The sequence below is a fragment of the Anabrus simplex genome, chromosome 4 (assembly GCF_040414725.1).
Source record: "Anabrus simplex isolate iqAnaSimp1 chromosome 4, ASM4041472v1, whole genome shotgun sequence".
NCBI classification, from domain to species: Eukaryota; Metazoa; Arthropoda; class Insecta; order Orthoptera; family Tettigoniidae; genus Anabrus; species Anabrus simplex.
The window spans coordinates 197,037,866-197,050,965 of NC_090268.1; the positions used below are offsets into that span (position 1 = coordinate 197,037,866).

Genomic DNA, 13,100 nt, shown 5'->3' on the forward strand with positions numbered 1-13,100 from the left:
GTACAATAATGTGTGGAATGCCGCAAGTCTCTGCTCCTTTTGATTAGTACCGCAACAGAACAAATACCATGGTTCTATTTTGCTAGCGATCAGTACCGTTATGAGGGGCCGACAAATTCGATTTAGGACCCCCTTTTGACTGCACGCATAATCGATTCAGTGTTATGCTATAGCAGAAGTCCCTTGGTCAGTAATACTATATTGTCACGTCTGTTTATGTGCATGTGAGACATTGCGGGTCGCAACCACTGATTGTTTTAAATTCATGTCCATCCATTCATTCTTCGTTCTCACGTTTTTACATTCTGGTCAGTAGATAATTTTAGACTTTTAATATGTCCTTCCATTTCGTCTTATTTTGTACCATTAGGGGCCGATGACCTAGATGTTAGGCCCCTTTAAACAACAATCATCATCATCATCATCTGATGTTCGTGAGAGTCGTGTTGTTGACGACAAATCTAAATCATGATCAGTTCTCATATTGCAGGTACTCAGCTATGTTTGTTTTTTAAGGAGCTCTTAAAAGAGCTATTTGCAATAAAGTGAGATTGTACCGACAGCGGTGCGATGGGCTTATGCATGGCCATTCGATTAATGAAGCAAATGTTCAAAATGACCACCTGCTTTGTTAATGCACATCTGAGCACGGTGGAGGAGAGACATTCTTGCTTGCTGCAACATATGTGGTGGAATCTGCCTGCAGCCTTCCGTGATGAGCCGCCGTAAATGATTCGGGCTCTCAGGCTCCTGCTCATAGACTCTTTCCTTTAAATAACCCCAGAGGAAAAATTCGAGTGGAGTAAGGTCAGGTGATCTAGCCGGCCATGTGACCGGAGCACCTCATCCAATCCATCGTCCAGGATATGTCCTATGCAAGTGGTTCCGTACTGCCAACGACCAGTGTGGGGGAGCTCCATCCTGCTGGAACCACATCCGTAACCGTGTCATAAGGAGCACATCCTCCAATAAGAGTGGGAGGTACTCAAGAAGAAACTCTAGATAGCGTCGTCCCGTGAGGTTTCCTTCGAAGAAATATGGTCCAATTATCTTGTCACCTAGTATCCCGCACCACACGTTGACGCCCCATTGTACCTGAAATCGAGCTCCCCTGATCCAGTGAGGATTTTCAACGCTCCAGTAATGGAAGTTGTGACGATTAACAGTTCCGTTGTTGTGAAATCTGGATTCATCACTAAAGAGAATGTCCATTAAGAAATTCGCATCAGCTTCAACTCTTTGTAATATCCATTACGAAAATTCTATCCGTTTTGGAAAGTCATCTCCGTGAAGTTCCTGGTGCAGCTGTTGATGGAAAGGGTGGAATTTATGGCGGTGCAATATTCGCAGTACAGATACATGACTGATGTTCAGTTCATTTCCTATGGCCCATGAGCTTGTGTGTGCGTTGTGTGCAATTGCATTTTGAACAGCTTCGTCGTTATTTCCAGACGTCACTGGAGCATCCCGAACGGGGGGCAATGTATGAAATGACCCCGTTGCACGCAACCGTCTTTCAACACGTCGAAATGTATCTGCAGTTGGCAGCCTTCGTCCAGGAAATCGTTCTTGATACAAGCGTCTGGTTTCCCGTGCATTTTGCCTTGCTTCTCCATAAAGTAGTACCATATTCACATAATCATCACGTGAATACATAATGTTTGCTTTCGTGCTAACCGAACAGTACGTGCTAACACGTTGCTGCTAGGATTACGATATTCTGTTTCATGTTCCCGACGTATGAAGTGTAGACCGCTGTTAGTTGGTCTTCGAGTCGAACGTGCGCAGTTGATTGGTTGAATGCGTGGGTCAGATGTTGACCACACGTGCACTGCGCTTCATTCCCTGTAGTCGTTTGCCATATGGAAGTCGCATGTTATTATTCCTTTCGTATGTATGCTTTCTTTGTAAAGGTGGCAAATTACTTTTGAGACTTAAGAACGTTAAATATTTATTACGAATGGCCTTACAAGTATAATATAAAAATAAAATTGAAAAGCTCGTAACTAGATTCGAACTCTAAATGCCTGCTAACATATCGTATGCTCGCTGCGATTGGTGCCATGTAGCCACTGCAGGCGACAAAGAATTGGTCTCGTAGCACTGTACTAATGGAATTACCTAGGCTATCGCTTCGATACTGATCGTTGATGTTAAAAGTTCTGAACTCGAATGTGCAAACACCACAGTGAACTAAAGAATCGCGCCTTTCTTACGCCCAGATAGTTGCAACCATTTTCTACGCGTTACTTGGTTGAATGAGTCCAGCGTTATGTTTCATGTGGTATTCACAATCGGTGCGTATGTGGCGATATTTATGATACCTGTTTATTATAACTTCCGTAGAAGAATATCGGAGACTTCAGAAAGGTCTTCGTAAACGATGCCTAGGCGAATACGAAATGACATTAAAAAATGCATGACTCAAGAATGGTTGGAACCCTTCCTACTTCAAGTAACCTATCGAGGTACGTCTTCAATACGTAATTCCGCGCAGCTATTTGCAACGTACAAGCGCCATCCTTGTAACTCTGTATTCACGAGGAGAGCGGAAGTTCCCGCTTCGACAAGTTACTGATGAGTTACAGCCTTATGGTCCCGTTTTATGCCTTTTTGATCGCTCTAACGGTAGTAATTACATGGCGTAAGCTATCACATCTGCTGTACAGCATTTGCGTGCCACAGATTATAAACTACAGTGCAAAACACGTTTCTATCAATTTCGATGTGATGAGACTGTACAAAATGGTGGTGCATTGACATGTCTGTAATTGGTCTTACCCTATCACGTTTTCTATGATACCACGACCGCCCTTTCTATCAAAAGAAAATGGCCTCTTGGACCAATCAGGTGCGCAATTCTCTACCGACAGCTATAGGCGTGTTTATGGTTTGTACAGTATAGTAACATTTCGTAAAAATTAGTAGAGTATTGGACACCGCTCTACATAAAATGGTACAGTGTTTTTGAGATGGACCTCACTTACTGCCTCTTGTACCATTTTTCCATTGTGCGGAGAAGTCTACATCGGGTTAACTGCACATAACATTGCTGTAAGGTGTTGCGCAAGATGGGACTAGGAGGCATTTACGTCCTAGCTGGTTGCATATATTTGGGAAAAATAGGGGCAGCTATACCAGCCGGTATATCACAAATTACACTCCTAACATTTACCGATTATAATTCCGTTGGCTTAAATGTGCATACTCCTCCTAAAATGAACCTATGTTACGCTGTTATTCAGAACAAATTCTGAATTTATTCGAGCCCCACGTTGGGCGCCACATTGTAAGTATTTTATACTAACAACTAACAGGGTGTGGGGTAATAAGCTTACTTTTGACAATATACCATATAAGTTCTGGGAAAAGGAGATTGGCGTTCGGTTTCCCCATTAATTTTGAGGTTAAGATATTTTACTGTCATTGAAATAAAACTATGAATTCGTTTGATAGAACAAAATATATTCTTTAAATAATATATGAAAAATAGTGAGTCTTGTTGCGATAAAACATATGAGAATATGAAATTATGACATTGCAACTGAAAGAAACTAGGCATGAATTTGAATTCTTCTTGACCGGACATTTAACAATTTATACGAAATATTTCCCTCACTGATTCACTTGACTATACCTTCAACACTTTGAGTGTAATTACGACGTATTCCTTTGATCTGGTGTTTACTGTAGATGTGTCACGCCTAACTTGGTGATACATCCTTGTGACTGCTTCTTCTCCATATCATCTGACTTCTTTGTAAGTTAATATGGTATTACCTCATAGCAGGTGGTATCCCTCTCTGACTCCATGGTAAGCCCTTGCGTCCGTGTCTTCAACTAAGTAACCGACCAACTAACTTTGGCCTCACTCTCTCAATGACCAATGATTAATGGCTCACTGAGTCTTCTCCATCTCTCGTTCACACTCGTTGACTGACCGACTGAGGCCTCTTCATCTCGTAGACTTCTTCACTGTTCAGCTTCCGTTTAACTAATGACTGACGCTACAATATGCACCCACCTTATATAGGTACAGCATGGCACACCTACGTAATCTCCAGAAATAACAATGACCTACTCCCAAATATGCGACAAGTATTACATGTAATGGTGAAATCCCCTGGGGCGGCTGAGTCTCTGAGCGCATTGCTAAAAGCTCACGATGACGTAGCCATGACGTAGCAATGACTTGGCAGAATCGCCAGCAATATTGCACAATGTAACGATGCCATATCCAACATCTGATATATAACAATTCTCACTGTACATGTATTGAGTGTTATTCTACACATACGTATATATGCATAAATCTAAGTACAATCCTGCAAGCGACAAGCATTGCAAAATTGAAATGAATAAGAATGATAATTACAATAATAGTAATAATTTCATAGATAAAATAATAATACTGACATAATAATAATAATAATAATACAGATAAATAATAAAATAATAAAAATACAGATATCATCTTGTAACGGGATTTGAACCGTTACACTACTATCAATGTTTATGTGCTTAGGCCTACTTCTTTTGTTCACAAGTCCAAACATCATACGTTACTGGTTTCGGTTATGACGCCGACATGAATAGCAAACTCTTCAGGTATTTTTCACATATTCCTTGATCCTTCCTTCAATCTAACCCCTCCCATTGGTGTTCTCCAGTCCCCAAAATGACCTCCTTTAATGCTGTTGTCACATGTCTTTCCTTTCTTCCCAATAGTTGATCCGCCCCTGTTCGCCTGGTAATAAGTCGCCAAGATGGAGCACTTCGGCGTGAAGATAAGAACCTTGAGTCCCTGTGTTTTCTTCCTATGTTTATTACCCCTTCTGACTATGTGTTGTTTCTCATTACTATTAGAGGTTATTGGGTCATAGTAAATTACGCATAGTAGCATCAATCTTACATAATAACAAACACAGTAGAGACAACACGCGACACTTCCGGATTTAGCCTTGTTAAAATGGAAGACAAGTCGCAAATGGCGCTCCTTGTGGCGTGACCTGAAAATTCGCGCTAAATTCTAATATCAATGGAAATGTATATCCGGAAATGGATAAATAAATTACGTCTAGAAAGAAAGTGTTACTAAGATATTAACTTCCAAGTTGCTAAAGCAATTCTGGATAAATGAATGAAGAATTATTTAACCGGTTATTATTTAAATACTGAAATTAGACACATAATCAATATGTGAAAAGGCTTGATCTTTCATTTATCCATTACTTTTTTAGCTTTAGCATTACTGCCTGAACTTTCACGGCTAGATTTGTCAATTTTCTCATTTAAAAGCATTTTATCATCACATTAAAACACTTGTCAACAAAAATATCGGCACATTGCTTACACGCATGATTCAATGAATTTACATTTAAGAGCTGGACAATTTTCCTTTTAACCTGCAGCCTACTAACAGAAAGAAAATCTATAAACTTAGCCTCAAAAACGTTCAAACTTTCCCCATAAGCAATACTTGCCATATTGCCATTACATTAGGATAAAGCAAATTTACATCATCATGTTGTTTCAACAAAATATGTACCGTACGTTTCTTAAATCGCCCAAGCCAGTTAAAATGTGGGTCGCGCAGGTCAGAAGTTTTGGAAGTACTATAAAAATCTCTTTGTAACTGGAAGAATATACTGTATATGCAAACACAATATTTACTTACATTTTTTTGTCACGGGGGAAACGGAAGAAAGACCGCGAATCCTTCCGCACTTCATAGTTATTGCAGCCAAACGCAGCACATATCTTTCCACTCATATTGACTATTTACTTATGTTAACTTAATGCAAACGCATAAATGACGCCAAAACTTCACAAACGAATATGACAGAATCAGTAACTCTCAGGTCACTCCGCTCTAATCGCTGTCTCTCGATATCTCGCAGAGTGCCGCGTATTGTCTCTACTGTATTTGGTAATAATGAGGTATCCGTTAGACATCTTTTTTGCAAGACGTTCACATATATTGGCACATACGGATATTTTTTTGTACTGTGCTTCTATACACCATCGTATATTATGGTTAATCGTGTTGTGAAGTGTTTACTTTTTAAAGGTATTGGAAATGGGTGAAAACTGAAGAGCCCATTCAAAATTCAAGCAGAAGAAGAAGAAGAAGAAGAAGAAGAAGAAGATGTGAATGACAAAATTATTCTCGTGAAGAATTTGATTACAGTTCGTCAGTACCTGCGGTGCGGTACACATCGTTTCTTAGCTGACGTGTGCTTTCGTGTAGTTTTGTTAGTGGGGAGTGAAGTGTGATACATGGCGACAGCAGTTGGAGGCGGTGGCACTAATCGTCCCCCGAATCTGGACATGGATTTGGAGGTCGATCACGAAGAAGAAATTCCCGCAAAGAATGAACAGGTAGCATTGAACTCTACTGATGAACGGCCTCCTGCCGACAAAAATCTCTCCACAAGTAACGATAGCTCAACACCTCTCGAATTGTATCCACGTACTCATAGGGGACCTTTTTTGATTAATGTTGAACCTGTTGGTACTAATAATACCGGCAATTTACATCCTATGGCCTTGGGTCGCCTTTTTTATGACAATAAGATCCGTGGCATAAAAACTGTCAGTCGTAAAGGTGCTCGCCGGATTCAACTTGCCTTTAAGTCTGGTCAACACGCCAACAGTTTTTTGCAACATCTCCTCTTACCAGAAAAGAAACTTAAAGCCTACATTCCATCTTCCATCCTTTATCCAGTCAATTCGTGGTGTGGATAAAGATTTATCCAACGAAGACATCATGCAATTTATTGACTCTCCCGAACCCATTAAACAAGTGCAACGTATGAACAGAAAGATTAGTGTTGGTGATAAAATAGATTACGTGCCTACTGGTTCTGTAAAAGTAATCTTCAAATCTCAACACCTACCGGAACATGTTTCTATTTTTAATGTGCTCTTAGAGGTTGAAGTATTTATTTATAATCCTATTATCTGTCAACATTGTCAACGATATGGTCACAGTGCCAAAAATTGTAGGGCCAGCAGTTCCCGTTGTGAGAGATGTTCTCTATCCCATTCCACACGGGACTGTCAGCAAACAATGTTAAAATGTCTGCACTGTAATCTTAATCATTCAGTGGGATCACATTTATGCGAAGTACATCACAAACAAGTTACTATTAAAAAAATTATGTGCATTCAAAATATATCTTTCGAAGAGGCACAAACTCAAGTGCAGCCAAAGGTATATAACCCACTTTCAGTTACGCAGCAGTTTCCCCCATTACACTCCTCTGAATCCAACCCAACTGTTGAGCTTCCTAGAAAAAGAAAATTTACGGAAGTTATCTCTCGTGAACCTCGGGTCCCTCCTCCACCTGGTTATGATAGGGACAGTTATCTTTAATTAATTGGAACTCCCCGAACTGAACATCGTTCATATCACATCACTCCTCCTACACACGCCCCGAGTGGTTCCGGGATTCGGTCTACAGTTTCATCCTCTAATAATGAACCTGGAAGTAGTTTCCAGAAGGATAATTCATCCTCCTTTAACCCGAGTAAACTACAATCAGCCCTACGTGCTGAGTTTGTACTACTCATGGAATTATTAGGGGGTAACCCCCAATGGAGTCACTTAGTTAAGAGTATCAATGATAAAGTCAATAGTCTTTTCGAACATGGCAATTTCGATTCTCCAATGAAATTGTAAAAGTATACTAGGTAAGAGACATGAGTTAGTTAACCTTATTACTGAATATCAGCCCCATATCATATTAATTCAAGAATCTTGGTCGAAACCCATGTATACTTTTAGATTTGCTGGTTATAAGGCGGAACGTATGGATGGTGGTGGATATGGTGGCGTGCTAACCCTTATTGCCACTGGAATACCATATCAACGGTTGGAGGTTGCTCAATGTATAACAGGCACCTTTTTTGTAGTAGTGAAAATTAATGAATTAGTCATTGGGAATCTTTCTTGTCCCCCGCGTATACAGGGTACAGCCACACAATGGTATAATTTTTTCTATCAGTTTACTTCTTATTCTCAATTTATAATTGTCGGAGATATGAATGCCCATCACACTGCATGGGGATCTCCCCACATTTCTACAAAGGGTAGGAAAATTCTTCATGTAACACAAACCCTAGACCTCCTTATCTTAAATGATTGCTCCCCAACACGACTCACACCACCGGGGCAAGCTAAAAGCGCTGTCGATCTTTCTATTTGTAGTCTCTCATTGGGTCACCGAAGTTTTTGGCAAACCATTAAAGATACCCATCTCAGTGACCATTTCCCCATATTTCTTTCACTTAGTGGGAATATTGGATCTCTACATTTTGATTCCTCTACAACTAACCAACACCGGCTTGATAGGTCCCTCCATGATTTTGATTTCGATATGTTTAATAGCTATTTGAATGCCCAGCTCAAAGTCAGTTCTTCCCCTACCATGCAATATTCATCCCTTCTTACCGCAATTACCGAATATCTCAATATGTATCATCCTATACACCCCACAACATTCAAGTCCAAGCCTGAACAAATTGTAATTAGATGGTGGGATAAACAATGTGAGGCAATGGTCAAACGCCGCAAAATTCTCTTTCGAAAACTTCGAACTAACTTCACCTATTATAACTATATCCTTTATCAGAAGTATACTGCACTTATGAAACGCACCTTTAATCATAAACGAAAGGAATCCTGGAAAAAATCATCTCTACTATTCATAGAAATACTAATCCTCAACTTATTTGATCTGCTATTCGATCCATAGGTCATATTCCCCGACGACACAATACTGTTACCATTCATCATGATAATCTCCAAACATTTTATAATGAACTAACTCCAGATTTTGTAATTCCCCAATTTCCGTTGTCTACGTCCGTACATAATGTTCAATTTGACACACTTCTGCAACCTATTGAACTAATTGAATTCCTCACCGCTGTTGAAGGTAAGACTTCCACTTCCCCAGGTCCGGATTGCATTACCTATAAAATGATACATCATCTTCCTCACAAAGCTCAAAAAATTCTAATCATGTACTTCAATTCGGTTTTAACGTCCGCCACAATTCCCCAGGACTGGAATCAATTTCTTCTAGTGCCATTAGAGAAACCCCCCACTGAAGGACAAGTATATCCACGGTACCGAGGCATAACCTTGGGATCCTGTATTAGGAAAGTTTTTCTACGTATAATGCTCAGTCGCTTATTATGGTGTTTAGAATATCATAATTTATTGCCCAAATACCAATTTGCGTTTATCAAAGGACGAAGTACTTTTGATGCTATCAACATTTTCTTAACTGATCTTACCTTAGCTAGATTTCGCAAACATGATACTATTGCCCTTTTCATAGATATCAAACAGGCATATGGTAATGTTAATATTCATGTATTACTACAAAAACTAACGGCTATGAAATTCCCTCACAACTTTATAACTATCATAGGGCAACTGTAATACTATCGATGCCTACACGTTAAATCATCATGGCAGCCTCCTAACATTCGTTATAGTTCCAAGGGCCTACCCCAAGGTGATGTCCTAAGTGGTCTTTTATTCACATTATACCTAAAGGATCTAGAAACACTCATTACTCGTGATGCTCGTATAATTACGTATGCTGATGATGTCCTACTATATGTTACTAAAAGTACCGTTTTGGAAGCCAGACAAACCATCTCGCATGTACTAGACAACGCACATCAGTGGTTCAATGAACATGGATTTGAAGTTTCCCAGCATAAGTGTGCTGCCATGGTATTCACCAATAAACGACATTATGATCAATCACCAATACAAAGTAGTATTTAAAGCATTCCAATTCGTACAACCTATAAATATTTAGGTATATATTTAGATCATAAGTTAACATGGAAATATCATTTTGAATCCCTATCTTATAAAACAAACCTTTTTTTAAATATTCTCAAAGCTATCGTCAGGCGGAACTGGGGGGCGGACCCAGTCATGGCGTTGACAATATATAAGAATACCATACGATCCAGGTTAGATTACGGTTGCTTCTTTTTTAACATGGCAGCTGCCACCCTTGTTCATAAATTAGACGTAATTCAATACAAAGCGATACGGTTATGTATTGGTGCATTGCAATCAACCCCCACTAACGCGTTGCTGGTTGAAACTGGAGAAATGCCGTTGTTCTTACGTAGAAAATTTCTAGCAAACAAGTTCTTACTAAGAAAAATTTCGCTTACCTCCTATTTGTTATTTCCTAAATTACAACTTCTTTCGGAATATTTTCAAAAATACCCTAATACTAAATTAAAACTACCTGTTCTCTTAACAGCATTTGAAAACATTCGGGATTATAACACTCAAGTCATTAAATGTCCCTCTTTACCTCATTATTCTTTCCCATACTCTATATCATTGTACAAACCACAACTTATTATCTCCCATTTCGGATTCACTACCCACCAACGTATACCATCGTCTCATAATATTTCTTTTCCCTTCCCAGTATGCCTATCTCCTCACCAGGATACCTTAAGCATTTATACGGATGGTTCTCGCAATGACCAAGGTGTTGGAGCAGCCTACTATATACCTTCATCCAATACATCCGGTAAATTCTCATTCCCCAAATATGCTTCTATCTTCACTGCTGAAGCATTTGCTATTCGGCAGGCCCTATTATATGTCAAACTTCATGCTATACCCAAAACCATCATATTTTCTGATTAACTGAGTGTTCTGAAATGCATACATTCAACTCAAAATCACAGTTCGTGGTACGTTCTCAATATTAAAAAACTATTATTTAACCTAGATCAAAACCATCAGGATATAACGTTGGTCTGGATTCCAGGACATTCTAATATTCATGGTAATCTTAAAGCTGATTTTCTTGCCAAAGACGCCGCTTTAGGACATGGGTTCAACTGTAACATTGCTCTTTCCGCTACTGATATTCAACCTCTCATCAAACAGGCACTTTGTCGGGAATGGCAGGATGATTGGAAAGGATCTGCGACTTTTAAGGGTGGTTTTTATTTTAGTGTGCAACCTTCTATCTGTTTACGGCCATGGTTTGCTAAAGGGAACTACACACGTCGGCATGTTACCACTATCATTCGCCTTCGTTTCAACCATGTACTAACACCAGCTTATAAATTTAAATTACAATTAACTGACTCACCGCTATGTAACTGTGGTAACGCTATTGGGGATGCTAATCACATTATTCTTCAATGTAAAACGTTTAACTCACAACAAAATATTCTTTTTCGTAGATTATTAGAACAAAAGGTTGCCTTTCCCACATGTGTCTCTTGCCTGGTATCCAATCCCACACCGGAAATTGTACTAGCCATCACAGACTACTTAAACCAATGTAATATTTGGCTTTGAATCCTCCCACACACTTGAAATTCCTCAATGTGATGTATCTCGCTCTACGTAATTTCAACATTCATTTTCTTGTTACTAATAATTAATTGTTCTAATCGTATAAATGTACTTTTCATATATAATAATAAAACATAGAGACTAAAGTGTTCAAGCGAGTGTACATTTGGTGACTGGGTAAATTGCGTGTGTGCAGCACACACACACATCACACTCATTATTTACATTTAAAACTTTCAAAATATATCCTGCTACATATGTCACGGCTTGATTGTCTTCCAACAGTTCAGAGTGGGATTCGCTGGTCTGACTTACACAGTAATTTATGCCTTCAGGATCAACAGAGCCAGTGCCACTTACTCCTGGATTGTCATCATCAGCACTCTTCAAAAACTGGCATAAATTGCTAAGAGGAAAACAATCATCACTCTCGCAGTTACTCATAGTCTTGAAAGGCAAAGCCATATTATTTACGATACAGGTTTTTAGAGCTGCTATAAACTGAAAACATGTAGAATTTGTGTTGGAAATGCCGTGCTGTCGAATGCAACAAAATGCATTCTCCAAAGGGTCCTGATTGAGAGCTTTCAAATTAAGATATTTGAATCCTACTTTCTTCAACCTATTCCACAAAAATATAACAGATCTTATAGTGATCTGCCACCCATCAATAAAGCTAAACATGCATGTCTTGTCTCTACCAGTTTTAAGGTCTATTATCTTCCAGGTACCTATCTCTTTCAGAAACTTGTTCCAAAACTCAATGTGTGGAGAATTTCCTGAAAGGGCACATCTATACAGCTTACTTTCATGGGCATTCTGGTTACAACTGTTCAAGGAATCCAGAAGGTTGTCAATTGTTTCCACAAATTCTGCTGTGTATATAGCTTCTGAGGGCAACACTTGAAGAGCCACATATGTTCCAATTACAGCTGCCACAGTATGGCTTAACTGTGCAGCAGCAACTTTAACTTTCATTTTTACATAACTATCCTGGAAGTTGAAATGTTGTTTTCTCAGTTTGGGCAAAGTTTTAAATCTTTTCTCTTGGTCTAAATTGAATACCCTCTCAATGTATTCAAATTTTACCTCTTTATGATCATTAACCTGAATCTTATTTTCTATTAAAGCATTTCTGGTATTTTTTAGAAGATGGGGAACATCATATATTACAACAACAGGTTCCATATTCACAAGAAAATGGAATGGGCTGGGTCTATCTAAATTACCTTGACAAAGATTTCTCAATGCTCTCTGATTTGTCGAGCCTTGGTCACAAACTGTGCAAACAACTTTCAACCCAAGTTCCTGTAATTTACTTATAATAAACACAATCAGCTGCTGTAAGGCTACACTACTTATTGAATTTGTGGTGAAATAATAAGCAATAATTTGTTTCCAAGTTCTGTGAATACCTCTTAACATGAAAACTAATGCATGATTTGCTAGAGCAGGTGACCTTCCTAAATGACCAAGATCTTCATACCCACATATGCGTTGTTTATTAGCCTCATAATACAACCCCTTTTCTAGTGACATTTCATCAAATAGGAGGGCACAGTATTTGTCATTGTCAGACATTTTAGAAACCTCTACTTTGAGCACTTCAACTATGGATGGATTAAGACCAGTGTCGAAAGGTATTCGAGATAGTAAAGACTTCAAAAGCCTGACAGAGGGAAGATAAAAATGAGTAGCCAAATATCTATACAAGGGAGGCCCACGTTTATAAATT

General features: G+C 39.0%; 2 protein-coding genes across 2 annotated transcripts in view; one reads left to right on the top strand and one right to left on the bottom strand.

The window, feature by feature from the left end:
- Positions 1–13,100, top strand: part of LOC136871754 (chitin synthase chs-2) — a 286,502-nt gene that overhangs the window by 59,526 nt on the left and 213,876 nt on the right. The window lies entirely within an intron of this gene.
- LOC137500436 (uncharacterized) lies at positions 11,516–12,422 on the bottom strand. The gene has a single exon (XM_068227333.1). It carries the CDS (start codon positions 12,341–12,343, stop codon positions 11,516–11,518), a length of 828 nt encoding a protein of 275 aa, XP_068083434.1. The 5' UTR covers positions 12,344–12,422.